The sequence below is a fragment of the Thunnus maccoyii genome, chromosome 20 (genome assembly GCF_910596095.1).
Source record: "Thunnus maccoyii chromosome 20, fThuMac1.1, whole genome shotgun sequence".
Taxonomy (NCBI): Eukaryota; Metazoa; Chordata; class Actinopteri; order Scombriformes; family Scombridae; genus Thunnus; species Thunnus maccoyii.
This window is the reverse complement of record NC_056552.1, coordinates 5,867,133-5,881,235: the sequence shown is the minus strand read 5'-3', so window position 1 is coordinate 5,881,235 and position 14,103 is coordinate 5,867,133. Positions and strand designations below refer to the sequence as shown.

The window sequence follows — 14,103 nt, the reverse complement described above, 5'->3', positions numbered from 1 at the left end:
CTTGGATATGGCACCACGGAGAACAGCCCTGTGACATTCTGTGCTTCACCGGAAGACAACATAGAGAGGAAGTCCGAGACAGTCGGGTACATCATCGACCACTTAGAGGTACCAGAACGTGGTTCACTATAAAAAATGATGATTAAATGACTGTGAAATATATATATATGCTATTAAGAATATTTTCCCAAATCAATATATATACACTCAATGGCTACACAGCCAACCATGAGGCACAAACTCAATGCATAAAACCATACAGAACAAATGAAACATCAGAGTGGAGAAGAAATGTGATCCAAGTGACTCTGACTGTGGAATGATTGTTGGTGCCAGATGGGCTGGTTTATCTCAGAAACTGCTGATCTCAGTCCTGCTGATCTGGGATTTTCACATACAACAGTCTCTAGAGTTTACAGAGAAAAAACTGAGGATGAGGTGGAACCGGAGATATGCAGCCGACAAATCTGCAGCAACAGTGTGAGGCCATTATGTCCACATAGATCAGGAATGTTTCCAGCACCACAAACAATTCACATTGTTCTGGTGGGTGTTTTCTAAGTAATAAAAAGGTAATAAGTCGGCCTCTGAGTGTATAACACAATATGGAAAAAAAAAAGGCTGACCTTTTAGTGTGTTTTTTAGATACCTAAGATTTTCTCAAACTTGTGTAAAACATCTTTGAGTATCTTAAAAACCACTCTATAAGATTCTTTTAAACATTTATCCCTACATGGATTAACTCCTGCCTACATTTCCGAGCTACAAAGCCCTTACACAACCAAGTGGTCACTTAGGTTATCCAACCAAAACCTGTTGGCCATACTACATGCCAAAACAAAAAAAAAACAAAAAACAAACCCAAAGGCGACTGTGGTTTTGCTGGGCTAGCACCCAGACTTTGGAACAATCCCCCCCCTCCCATTAGATCAGCTGAGTCTGGTGACTGGTGGCTGTATGCTTTCTGTGTTCATATGTGCGTTATGTCTGTATGTGTTTTTGAATGTTTTTTTTCTGTTCTCTTTTTCTTTCTGTCCTGATTATTATTGTTATTATTATTAACTCTTCATATGTGTAAAAAGGAAACTTTAAGAAGTAATTGTGTCAGTTTTTAATTGCATTACATTTGCTTGGAAGCCATCAATAGCACAAAATGATCTTGTCATCACAAAATGGCTCTACTGAAAGTCCATACATGACAATATTAGCTAAATAAAAGTATTAAAATGTTTAAAAATATGAATCTACTGCTCCACAGGCTAAAATTGTGGACCCTACAACCAGAGAGCTCGTACCTCTGGGATCGTCGGGGGAGATTATGATCAGAGGCTTCTGTGTGATGTTGGAGTACTGGGGCGACAAAGCAAAAACCGAGGAGGTCATCTCTAAAGACGGCTGGTACAAAACTGGGTGAGTATTCTGTACACTGCTTCATAGAGTATGAACCAGAGCAGCAGAATAGAAAAACAACATATGCCATCTGGAGTTACAACTGATGACAGAGGATCTGCAGCATTTTATGTTTTGTTTGATTGTGATTTCCAGTCCAGTCACTGATGTTTTAATACCTCCTGTTTCCTGCAGAGACATTGGAAGCATGGATGCATACAGCTACTGCAAAATCGAGGGCAGAATTAAAGACATGATCATCAGAGGAGGAGAGAACATTTACCCGGCTGAGATTGAACAGTTCCTGCACACGCACCCAAAAGTGAAGGAGGCACAGGTGAGCTCAAACAGCAACAGCAATAACCATTTTATGCACATTTTGTTGATGCCAAAAGAAGAATCTGCACACGTATGTCCACATTTGTGACTTTCTCTGAGAGTGGTATTTGCAGGAGAATGGTAAATGCTAAAACATAAGTATCACAAGTAAAGAAAAGTCAGCAAGTCAGCAAAGTGACACAGTAATGTCAGTTATACAGCAACATTAACATTGACTAACATTAGCCTCAACGAGCTACCGGTCATACCAGGCTAAGTAAGGCTGTAAGGCAAGGCAAGTTTATTTATATAGCACATTTCAACAACAAGGCAATTCAAAGTGCTTCACATAGAGCATAAAAGGCATTAAAACAGAATATAAAAGCAACACAAGTAAAAAGACATATAAAAACAATTAAAAAGTGTTACATTTGGAAATAAAAAAGAAGCTAAATAAGACAGATAAAACAAGAGAATAAAAGTAACAGTGCAGTGTAAAATATTAACTGTTAATGTGGTTTAATGAAAGGCAATCAGAAAAGTCTTCAGCTGCGATTTAAAAGAACTGAGAGTTGCAGCAGATCTAGAGTTTTCTGGGAGTTTATTCCAGATATGTGGAGCATAAAAACTGAAAGCTGCTTCACCATATTTAGTTTTTATTCTGAGGACAGAAAGCAGACCTGTTCCAGACGACCTGAGAGGTCTGGATGGTTCATAATGTAGCAGCAGATCAGAGATGTATTTTGGCCCTAAACCATTTAGTTCTGTATAAACCAACAGCAATATCTTCAAGTCAATTCTTTGACAGACAGGAAACCAGTGTAAAGATCTGAGAACTAGAGTGATATGATCTACTTTCTTGGTCTTAGTGAGGACTCGAGCAGCAGCGTTCTGAATCAGCTGCAGCTGTCTGATCGATTTTTTAGGGAGACCTCTGGAGACAGCGTTACAGTAGTCAAGTCTACTGAAGATAAATGCATGGACAAGTTTTTCCAAATCCTGCTGAGACATAAGTCCTTTAATTCTTGATATATTCTTCAGGTGTTGGTAGGCTGACTTTGTAATTGTCTTAATGTGGCTGTTGAAATTAAGGTCTGAGTCCATGACTACACCAAGATTTCTGGCTTGGTTTGTGGTTTTTAACATTACTGATTGAAGCTGAGTGCTGACTTTTAAACATTCTTCCTCGGCTCCATAAACAATTACTTCAGTTTTGTCTTTGTTTAACTTTGTGCCAGAACTAAAAATTCTGGCACATCCAATCATTGATTTGTTCAATGCACTTACTCAGCAATTGTATTGGACCATAGTCTCCTGGTGATACGGTTATGTAAATTTGTGTGTCATCCGCATAACTGTGGTAACATTTTATTGTTTCTCATAATCTGAGCTAGTGGGAGCATGTAGATGTTGAACAGAAGAGGCCCCAGAATGAAGCCTTGGGGAACTCCACATGACATTTTTGTCGGCTCAGATGTGTAATTACCTATAGACACAAAGTAGTCCCTGTCCTTTAAGTAGGATTCAAACCAGTTTAGCACTGTGCCAGAAAGTCCCAACCAGTTTTCCAGTCTGTCTAGTAATATGTTGTGGTTGACCGTGTCAAATGTGACACTGAGATCTAGTAATACTAATACTGTAATTCTGTCACTGTCGGTGTTTAAGTGTATGTCAGTGTAGACTTTAACAAGAGCAGTCTCAGTGCTTTGATGTGGTCGAAATCCTGACTGGAAGACATCAAAACAGTTGTTTAGTGCCACAAAGTTGTTCAGTTGTTGAAAAACAGCTTTTTCAATGATCTTGCTTAAAAATGGGAGGTTTGATATGGGCCTATAGTTGCTCATAAGTGAAGTGTCTAGAGTGTTCTTTTTTAAGAGTGGCTTGATGACAGCAGTTTTCAGGGCCTGTGGGAAGACACCTGAGAGTAGACTCATAATTTCATTTTGTACAATGAAGTCTTAGTGACAGAAGGATAAGATCATAAAGTCTTGACTTGACAATCCATACAAAGTCAATTTGTTGGCATGAAATTTGCCTGATGAAGGTCTGAGGACCGAAATGTTGTTGATAAAGTGAGTCCAAGAAATTAACAGTGTGCAGGATTGTTTGGTTTGTGTCTAGAGACAAGACACCTGGTGGAACTGAGCGATACCATGTGTTTTACTGCTTATAAGTTCAACTTTTCATCTGTAAAAGAATGAATGTTATTTCTTCTTTCAGAAGTTGTCAGACCTATGTAAAATTTAAGTCCCCTTTCACTCAAAAATGTTTTTTCACTTCTTATTCCTTCAGTTGGATGTTAAATTCATTCTTTTCTGTGCAGAATGATGAATGTGCAGAGTGTGTTTTCACATTCATCTGCTGAAGGAGGAAAGTTTCTCTGCTCTCACCTTAAATCTGAGTTTAACACGTGTACCTACGAGCATGATTTGTTACATCACAACTAATCTGGAGCTAATCGTGGTCCAATATTCAACTTACACAAGTGTGATGTGGAAACTTGAAGCCTCCAGTGTACAAACACTGAGAATGAACTTCACAGTGAAGTAGGAGACATCTTGTGTTCAGCAGTTAAACTTTTGAAATTAACTATATCTGTATATTCATAGATTCTATATTTTTCAATGAGGGAGAAGGAGGAGATGTAATGTAGACTTTTTTGTGGCTTCTACCTGAGGATTTAAAAATGGAAGACTGAAAAATCCTCTGTTCCTGATGTGGGCTGACTGGGTCCGCCCATCTTGCCCAGTGTCATCCAGTTTTCTAATATGTCTTATGGAACATTTCCTGTTAAGTGTTACATTAACCCAAGAGAAAGACACTTTATTATCAAATACTCGCAGGTTTGTAGAGCCGTCATTTTTTCCTACTTAATTTTTTTTTTCTTTTTTGCCACTTTGAGCCTTAGCTGTGTGTCATGAGTGCAGTAATCTTCACATAAATATAGTTTTTGCCATGAAATAATTGAGAATTTGTATGTATTTCTGATTATGTTTCCGTACACTATATGTGTTGACTTTACTGTTTTCCCCTGTTCCAGCAGAGCTACATGTTTTTTTTGTTTCTGTCTGTTTGTTAGGTGGTTGGAGTGGATGATCACCGTATGGGTGAAGAGGTTTGTGCCTGTATCAAACTGATAGATGGACAAGACTGCACTGAAGAAGAAATCAAAGCTTACTGCAAGGGACAGGTGAGGCACAATTTAATATTTCATAATGAAAAGGTATTATTTAATTCTTTATCTTCCTGTCAGATGATTTTGACTCATGCTCCTCCTCCTTCTTCATCTGCTCTTTTCAGATCGCCCACTTCAAGATTCCTCGCTACGTACTTTTTGTAACCAGCTACCCACTCACTATTACTGGAAAGGTAATTTCCCAAATCCCAGCCTCTCAGCTGAGCTCATATATTCCTAAATACAGTATAAATGACATGAATACAACTTTATATTACTGTGTTTATTAAGATGATATGAGTAAAAGAACAGTCAGAGCTATAATTAGCAACTGCTGTAATAATCTGTGATAAATTAGGGAAGGGACGAACACAAAAACATCCACTCCCTTCTGCTCCTTGTGTTTCTCTCATGGGACACCGTTTAAAGTAATTTACTGTAGACATGGCGTTGTGTTTGAACAGCCTTGCCCTGCATGCCCCCAGACAGGAGGGAAAGGGAGCTATTAGCTAGTCTGCACGCACACAATGTTCTGTTAGGTGAACCCAGGAGGGGCAGCAGACCTTGTCCCCCAAGCAGCATGTCAGATCAACCGGACTCCCTTCAATTCAGTTTACTTTATTTCACCGGGTTAATCCACTCAGTGTTAACGGTGCTTTCCAGAGAATTCTGGGTATCAACATAGGACACAATAAAACAATTAAAATACATCAAATAATAGCATTAGTCAGCATACTTTCTCAGTGAAGTGTACTGGCATCCAGATTTCAGTTTACATTTGAAAGCCTGCAGATTAGTTTGTTCCCCGTCTAGCTGATTTCAGATAGTGGCAACAAAGTACTGCAGGCTGCTCTTGAACAGAGCATTTTTGGCAGCAGGGATTTTCAGAAGATGTGAATCCCCCCTCTCAAAAGTGTTTGGCCAAACTGTTCTGTTTGGTCAGGGAGAGATAATGTGATGAACAGACACAGTTACTGCAATTCTGTCTGCAATAATAATTATACTAAAACTTAATTTGTATAGCACCTTTGATATATGAGATGCAGCCCAAAATACTTGTACTATGTACAATGAAAGAGATACATGAAATGTATCACTTTGTGTCCCAAATGGGAATGTTTATTTTAGTGAATTCAGTAAATGAAATAGTCCGACAAATGAAGGTATTAAATCACATTGATTAAAAAATCCTGCAAATCCAGTGAGTTAAGACCAGAATCTGACTTTTTGTTTTACTATATGAAACTTATTATGCCATATATATAAATAAATAAAGCCTACAAAACAGAGTTAAAAACCCAACCAAACCACACTGACTAATTAAAGCTAGTTAAAGCTAGTCGGAGAGCTGTAGCTAATGCTAATTTACTCACTTTTTCCTGTTTCCTGTAATTGAAAAATCATCAAATCTTGATGCTCCAACATCTTAGTAACTGAGTTTGTTATACCAAATAAATAACGCAGTAGCTGAATCAAATCATAACAAAGACAAAACACTAAAAGATAAACCATCCTGCTAGGAGCTTACTTAGATGAACTAGCCTAGTTTAGAGCAGTATCTCATATTATGACTCTTTGTTGGGGAGGAGTAGGTTTTATAGCTGTTAAATCTTCAAACTTCAAAGCTATGGCGCAGGATAAGGGACAAAATTAAGACTAATGAGATGTCGGAAGAGGCTATATCCTTTCCGAAGCCAGCTACTGATCTGGCCAATGATAAGCCGGTGATGAGAGATGAGAAGCCGATTATTCATTCGACCAAGTTGGTGATTCATGCGTCATTTCCCACTGCTGGCCTCTCAGTTACCAGCGCTGGCTTATCGCTGGCCAGATCAGTAGCTGACTTTGGCAAGGACATAGCCTCCACCAACTTCTCAGTGGTCTTCATTTTGTCCCTTAGTCTGCACAATAGGAAGCAAGAGAGGAAGGGATACCTACTATGGTATAATCAGTGGACCTATAGCTAAATCTCTGACGGTTTAACAATTTCTAAATCCCCTAATGGTATACATCGTCATGTTGCCCAACTCTGACTGAATAGATTTTTAGTTTTTGTTCATTATTCAAAAATCTTGGACTTTTATTCCCTGAAAATAACATTCAAATTGTTGCGTCCAGTTGCAGTCTTCTTCACCACAACTTACAACCTGCAGGAACAACTTACAAACAGATTTACCGCGTTCTTTTTTCTCTTCTCAGATCCAGAAGCAAAAACTAAAAGTGGAGGCTGAGGAGCAACTGGGACTGAAGAAAGGAAAATGACAGGCCATAACTCATCCTGTATATGGAGGGAGATTAATTACTCCATGTTGTATCCCACAAACACCAGTTGGGATTACAAACCCGTCCATCAGTACATTTTAGAACCTCTTTTTTTTAAAAATGTATTAAAGATAGCCCTGTGCCTTCTTTAGACGTGATAGATGTGTATAAAGCCATGTTTTGAGCCAAATGATTGTGTATCTTCCTGTAACCAGCTGTTAACAGATTATAGTCATTTTCTACATTTTTCTTACGATCAACGAATCAAATGAAAAGACCAAAAAAAACAATGAATTCTATTAATAAGTACTGTGTGTGTATCTGAAACGCATAAGAATGACACTGTTGTACTGTTCCTTTATCACTATAAACACATGCTGTGGTTTATTTTAAGTCAATAACACATGTACTGATCCGCTGCTGTAAATACACACCGGAGCACCAAATGTGTATCGATCCGCAGCTGAAAATAGTTCCTAACAAATGCACTATTTACACCTGTTTGACTAACATTTACTGCAAACCACAGTGCCCAGCTGTTTGAGGAAATTACTGAGCCTTTTTAAAAAATTAAACAATATATTTTTATATATATATTTGTAATCAGTTTTTTAAGATTCACATCTTCATTAGGAACCGATGGGCTGTGGGCCGAGAGCCACACACGGAGCAGGGAAGTCAGAAAGTATTCAGAGAGACCAACACATTGTTTATTCAGGGCCCTGTTCTTCGTACGTGGATAACCGAGTTATAAAGATTAAAATCCTAGCAATTCAACTTGAGTCTGGATTTTTTGGTTATTTGAAGCTGTCTTAAAATTAATCTCGAACTGTTGTCATGGCAACACGTCTTTAAACCCAAACCTGCTAAAGTGCAGGCTTATTGACTCTTAGCTGGATCATGACCAAAGTGTTTTAGGATAAACCTCAAACATGAACTAATTTTCAGATAAAAATGTCTCACCTCTTCAGATCTATAATGAAAGAATGTTGATATGATTTTAGATGAGAATATCCAGGTTATTGATATTTTTTTCATCATTTATCGGTATAACTATCAATTTATCAATTTTTATAATGAAGAGTTACTCATACATGATACAATATACAACTAAATAAAGCTTTGTGCACTAAAAAGGAATTTAGTTTTGGATATTCTGACTGTTAAAGGATCAACTGAGCCAGAACATAACGTTTAGTTTGACATTTGAACAATAAAACTTATTAAATGATTAACTGCAGAACTCACTTTGCTAAAAGTTGTTTATGCAGTTAAACGTGTTTTTAAAAGGTTTAATAGTGTGTGATGAAAGTGTCGAAAGAGTAGAAACATTGCGGAGCACAATGTAGAATAAAATAACAGCAGTAACAATAAAGGATCGCACATAAAAATCATACTTCTGTCAATGAATTTATTGCCCCAGTGCATGCTGGGAGGATTCCCAACACACCCACCTCATTAAATCGCAATTACATGATCAGCGCCAAATTAGCTGGATGAGAACTGACAGGATTATTTTAGGCTGCAACATACAGCTTATTAAAAATCAGTGCAGAACTTTTTGTAATTGTTGAATCACATTCTCTATTGTTCTTTTTTATCTAGCAGAATTAGAAAAATCTTTTTATACATCAACTTGAAATAAACTTTATACCACATTATTAAAACCAGGCATGGGTGTTTCTCTTTTTACGGGAAGAATTGAGGTATTTTTATTGATCTCAGTGGCAGGTGTACGCCTCTTAAGCCTTTGGAATGTCTTTGTGGTGTTTAACAGGACCGAGTATCACAGACACACACCCAAAGCTGTGAAGAATTTCCTCTCGAGTCTGACCCGAGTACATGTGCAGCCTACCTGACGCTGGGCTGAAGGATCGAATGTCGTCTTCTGTCTAGACCTGAAGGACTCAGCCCAGAAATAGCTCTTAGGAGCCCAGAAGAAAACAAACAGCACTCCTGGCTCTTAAGAAAGAACCTCAAGGTTTATTTTACATTTTTTATTTGACATATTTTGGGTTTGGATCGAATGTCTCAGGACATGGTATTCTTATGTCGAGCGCCAAGTGCAAGAGGCAACCAGTTAGCTTTAACCTACTCCAGGTCTGAGGAAATCACTTCAAACCCAAAGGAATGTACATTTTTGGGGTGAAAATAGATGGTGAGCCTGTTTTTACAAGCATGACTTAGTCGAGAGATGTGGCCAATTCTCTCTATACACTAAATTGTCTTCCTGCTGTTTTTGTGCCTATAGTAATCAACTCTATTAACTAATTAACTTATAGTCTGTGTTGCCAAAAGCTGATACTTCAAGAAAAACTGTCTAGTCTCCCTCGTGTGGTAAGAAAGAGCACAACACTTCCAACTCAAGCATCTTCTCTGACATGTACAACTGTGGAAAAGCATTGGAACATATTGACAGGCTAAATCTATTTTCAAGGGAATAAAAGATGCACAAAACAACTCAAGATGTCAACAAAGAAAACAAAATATGATGCTCTTAAAATGACAGGATGCTGACAGGTTGTGATCAGATTTTTGTCATAGCCATCACTGTCCTGTTCTGCTTTTTACACTTGTTTCAGTCTTTTACATGTGTTGTAACATGACAGGGATCTTGTTTTTGTGTTTTGAAGTCCCAAACACTAATAAGAACATTAAAAGTTCTAAATCTTAAACGATACACTTCATGGTCAATGTATGTGGGCAACTAAGAGATATCTTAAAGCTAACAGTGTTTTTCCAACTTTGCAGCAACAGTTTGAAGATCTTTTTCAGCTTCAACATGACAAACAGTGCCTCTGTGCACAAAGCCAGGTCCAAAAAAAATGGTTTTCCCAGTTTGGTGTGGAAGAACTTGACTGGCCTGCACAGAGCCTTGACCTCAACCCCACCCGACATCAACGAGCCAGACCTTTTAACCCAACGTCGGTGTTGGACTTCACTAAAGCTCTTGCGGCTGAATTGGAGCAAAATCCCTGCAGCCAGGCTCCAAAGTCTGGTGAAAAGTCTAAAAACCAGAAGAGTGGAGACTGTTATAGCAGCAGATTGAAGTCCATGGTTTTGTAATGAACTGAACTTGTTGGTATTTTGCGGTGTGCACTTTTGACCATACCACGTAAGCTATTATACTCTCATAGAGAGCAGACTTTCCCCCTATCCATTGTAAAAAAACAACCTCATTAAAACCTTACAGCAGCTGTAATGTCTTAGTCTTTGGGCAGTGGGATGCCGACTGCCGTCTGCTGCTGTCCCTGCATCTGCTGCTCTGCTCGGGCCACCTGCTGTTCGCTGCAGCAGTCCTGCAGAAACACAGCGGCCAGGTTGCGCAGGCGGGGGCTCTCTGACAGGGAGAAGCGCAGCATGCACTGCAGTATGGCCGGATCAGTGATCTCAGAGCGTGATGACGACGTTGTGAGGTTCATGAGGGTAGTGATGGCTGACAGGATGGTCTCCTCCCTCTGGCTTGACAAACAATTTGTAATCAAGGCGATCCCACCACTCTGCAGGATGATGTCTCTGCATTCAGGGTCCATGCTGAGGTTACATAGCCCCCCTGAGAACAGGACACAAGAGACCTCACTGAAGTAATGAACACTGATTGTTTTGCTTATGTAAAAACAGTAGGAGAGGGATAGTGTAGAGTATTTTAAGGAAAATTTGTCATTATATGGATGTGATACTCACCCATCCCAAACTCCACAAAGTTCTCATTCTCCTCAGTGAGCATGTCCAAGAAGAGGTCGGTCACCTGCAGCTCCCTCAGATACTCCATGTTCTTCGGGTCGTATGCAAAATTGGCCAGGTTAGCCAGCACTTGCTCCTTTGCCTCTGATGTAATGAAAAGATATTGTGTTATGTGAGCAACTTAAAGAAAAACACACCACTAGAGAGCACTAACAGGTTGTATTTTTTAACTGTAAGATGCTCCACTCAGAAAATATCTTTGTCGCAATTCTTTAATAACCTAATTTAAGGGATCCTTTATTAATTAGATAAAAAAATGAAGTTAATAAGACATAACATTTTAACCCTTAAATATTGGAATTGATATTTGATATATTATTGATATGGGTATTTACACTGCATCCTCCTTTATATTTAATACTGTAAAAATGTGTGGAAACAAACTGAAGCTTTATGTTTAGTTGAGATAACAATGAAAATGTTCTCACTTAATTCAGGGTTCCCGTCACAAAATAGTTACACTGATTTATTATGTTAATTAATTAAGTATTGTACGATGTAGGCCCCATACTTTGTCACGTCGAGGACAGTGTTCTTTACAATTTTTCCAGGGAAACTACAGGCAAATGAAATGCTCTGTATGAACAAACTAAGTCACTGTTATACATCCTGTTCTAGAGGGAAAATACAATCAAAATAAAACAAATTTCTTAAGACGAAATCAGTCATTTTGGACAACATAAATTACGGGTATATACACATAAGACTGGACAAGAGTTTCTAAACAATTCTTTTTGTCTGTATTATTGCTTAAATAATTGTTATGGATTATTTACCTTAATTTATTTTTACTTAATTTATTTTTGACGTTTTGATTTTGTTTTTCTCATTTTTCATTCAAATGTTCATTGAAACTGTGAAATAAAGGATGAAAACAAATATTTTTAGATGCCCTCAAGCAAACAACAACAGAAAAAAATTCTTGTGTGCAACAGTTACACTTTTGAAGTGAACAATGTTTGATTATTCATAGATTCAGGATTTTTTCAATAAGGGAGAAGGAGTAAGTGTTATAATAGGTAATTTAACTTTTTGTGAAAAAACCATATCAGACTCAAACTATTATTCCAAGCTGCCATTTTTATGTCTGCTATCCCATGATGCATGGAGCTCCTCTCTCCCTCTCCATCTGTATACATTTATGTATCATTAATACATGTTACTGATTTTGCATCTTCCCCCTTAGTTTTGTGCTTTCCGACCGACTGCTGTCCAGCTTGACGTTCACCATTGCTGCTATTATTATTAGTCATATTTCTGCTATTGTTGTTATTGTTATTGTTATTGTTATTATTGTTGTTGTGCTTCTCTGTGTCTCTCTCTCCCCTCTCCCCTTAGAACTCGGTTCTGCTCAAGGTTTCTTCCAGTTAAAGGGGAGTTTTTCCTTGCTGCTGTCACCAGGTGCTGCTCATGGGGGAATGTTGGATCTCTGTAAATTAAAGAGTACAGTCTAGACCTGCTCTATGTGAAAATTGCCCTGTGATAACTGCTGGTGTGATTTGGGGCTATATAAATAAAATTGATTTTACTTGTCTTAAAACATATCTGGAGTGGATCTTTAATAATAGTTGAAAAATCTCAAGTGTTAGTCTGTGTATTTAAAAACTTTTTAGACAGCAGTTTCTAATGCTGTGTTTTGAGTGATAGGAGGCAACTGTTTTGTCTACATTATGGACTGAGCCTTTAAATGATTAAACTAGCTATTTGTTAAATAATACTCTGTTAAAAGCTGCAACAATTTGTCGATTAATCGATCAACAGAAAATGAATCGTAACTATTTTAATGATGGATTAGCCTAATCGTTTTGGGTCATTTTGTAAAGAAAAAATGCTAAAACTCTGTTTCCAGCTTCATAAATATAAATATTTACTAGTTTCTTTAGTTTTCTAAGATATTAAATTTAGGGCTGCAGCTAACGATTATTTCCATTATCGATTAATCAGTCAATTAATCGATTAGTTGTTTGGCCCAGAAAATGTCAGAAAATGGTGAAAAATATTGATCAGTTTTCCAAAGCCTAAAAATGACGTTTTAGACTGTTGTTTTGTCCTCAACTCAAAGATATTCGGTTTCCTGTCATAGATGACTGAAGAAATCACAAAATATTCACATTTCGGAAGCTAGAATCAGAGAATTTGGACTATTTTTCTTAAAAAATGACTCAAAACAATTGATTATCAAAATAGTTGACGACTGATTGATCATAACTGTTGCAGCTCTAATTGAATTTCATATCTTTGGGTTGTGACTGTTGGATGGAACAATAGATATATTAGGTTGCATCTTTGGCTTAGGGAAACAGTGATCAACGTTTTTCACCATTTTCTGACATTTTATAGACCAAAAGACTAATCAATTCATCGAGAAAATTATCAAGATTAAATGACAATGAAAATAATCGTTGGATACATCCCAGTACTGTCTATGGTTCTTAAGATCTGCATTTAGGAAACTGAATTATGTCAAATAAAACTTTACTGAACCCACCTTCACTGTCTGTGTCCTGAAACTCAGTGACCAGAGTTTGTAAATATTCAAACCGGTCAGACGAGCCTTTCCTCCACATCTTTACCAGGAATTAAAGCTGTTCATTTCACCCTTTTCCAGCAGGAAAACACCTGCTTCAACAAACATAAACACACGTTCATCTCAAGCTAGCTCATATTTAGGTTCGTCCCTTTAATGAGTCCGACAGAACTACGGCTTCCCGAAAAGACATGTGTTCCGCTTTAAAAAACAAAACAAAAAAAACAACAAAAAAAACAAAAAAAAGCAATCAAAAAAACACCGTTATAATACGGCCTTTAATATCAGATCCAATTTTAATCAAGTTTACACATTCAAAACAGTGCTATATCTACAGTGTGTGTTAACCTAGGTGGTTATCTTGTTTCATAAAACTGGTAAACGGAAGTGAATGATACGTGAGTAACTGCATGACAGGAAGGACCGACACTGAAGTTAGCTTCAGATTGGAAGTTAAGGGAAACGTTAAGGGAAACTTAACGTAGTGCAGATCTGAGCTGAGCGATCGATTCTCCATTTTTTGCACCTCCTACATTTGTGAAAGCGTGTTAGATATTTTAGGTAAAGCTTAAACGCTGTGTGAAACCCACTTTCAGATTGGTGAAACCTTTACTCTATTTGTGAAACGCAAAAAAGGATTTTACTGTTTTTTTTTTTCACATTTAGACCACATTGACCAGGTTCAGAT

At 37.7% G+C, this 14,103-nt stretch overlaps 2 protein-coding genes across 3 annotated transcripts in view; one reads left to right on the top strand and one right to left on the bottom strand.

Annotated features, from left to right (window-relative positions):
- Window positions 1–7,921, top strand: part of acsf2 (acyl-CoA synthetase family member 2) — a 37,127-nt gene extending 29,206 nt beyond the window's left edge. The window contains exons 11-16 of the mRNA XM_042396957.1: window positions 1–108; window positions 1,259–1,410; window positions 1,585–1,726; window positions 4,787–4,897; window positions 5,008–5,076; window positions 7,082–7,921. Coding sequence (XP_042252891.1) covers window positions 1–108; window positions 1,259–1,410; window positions 1,585–1,726; window positions 4,787–4,897; window positions 5,008–5,076; window positions 7,082–7,144 — 645 coding nt within the window. The 3' untranslated portion in view covers window positions 7,145–7,921. The remainder of the gene's footprint in view (window positions 109–1,258; window positions 1,411–1,584; window positions 1,727–4,786; window positions 4,898–5,007; window positions 5,077–7,081) is intronic.
- A 623-nt stretch (window positions 7,922–8,544) lies between these two features.
- armc7 (armadillo repeat containing 7) lies at window positions 8,545–13,583 on the bottom strand. Of its 2 annotated transcripts, XM_042396960.1 has the most exons (4): window positions 13,377–13,583; window positions 10,829–10,972; window positions 10,336–10,697; window positions 8,545–10,151 (listed from the first exon to the last, which is right to left on the bottom strand). In XM_042396960.1, exons 1-3 carry the CDS (start codon window positions 13,453–13,455, stop codon window positions 10,351–10,353), a joined length of 570 nt encoding a protein of 189 aa, XP_042252894.1. In that variant the 5' UTR covers window positions 13,456–13,583; the 3' UTR covers window positions 8,545–10,151; window positions 10,336–10,350. The 2 variants fall into 2 exon arrangements, with proteins under 2 accessions (XP_042252894.1, XP_042252893.1); XM_042396959.1 differs by having other exon boundaries at window positions 8,545–10,697; window positions 13,377–13,582.
- Between the last annotated feature and the right edge of the window lie 520 nt (window positions 13,584–14,103).

Excerpts from the sequence above, each read along its gene's own strand:
- armc7 (XM_042396960.1), bottom strand. The coding sequence starts at position 13,455 with ATGTGGAGGAAAGGCTCGTCTGACCGGTTTGAATATTTACAAACTCTG. Across the intron at positions 10,973-13,376 it reads TCAGGACACAGACAGTGAAG|AGGCAAAGGAGCAAGTGCTG; the intron begins GTGGGTTCAGTA and ends TCATTACATCAG. Across the intron at positions 10,698-10,828 it reads CTTTGTGGAGTTTGGGATGG|GGGGGCTATGTAACCTCAGC; the intron begins GTGAGTATCACA and ends TCCTGTTCTCAG.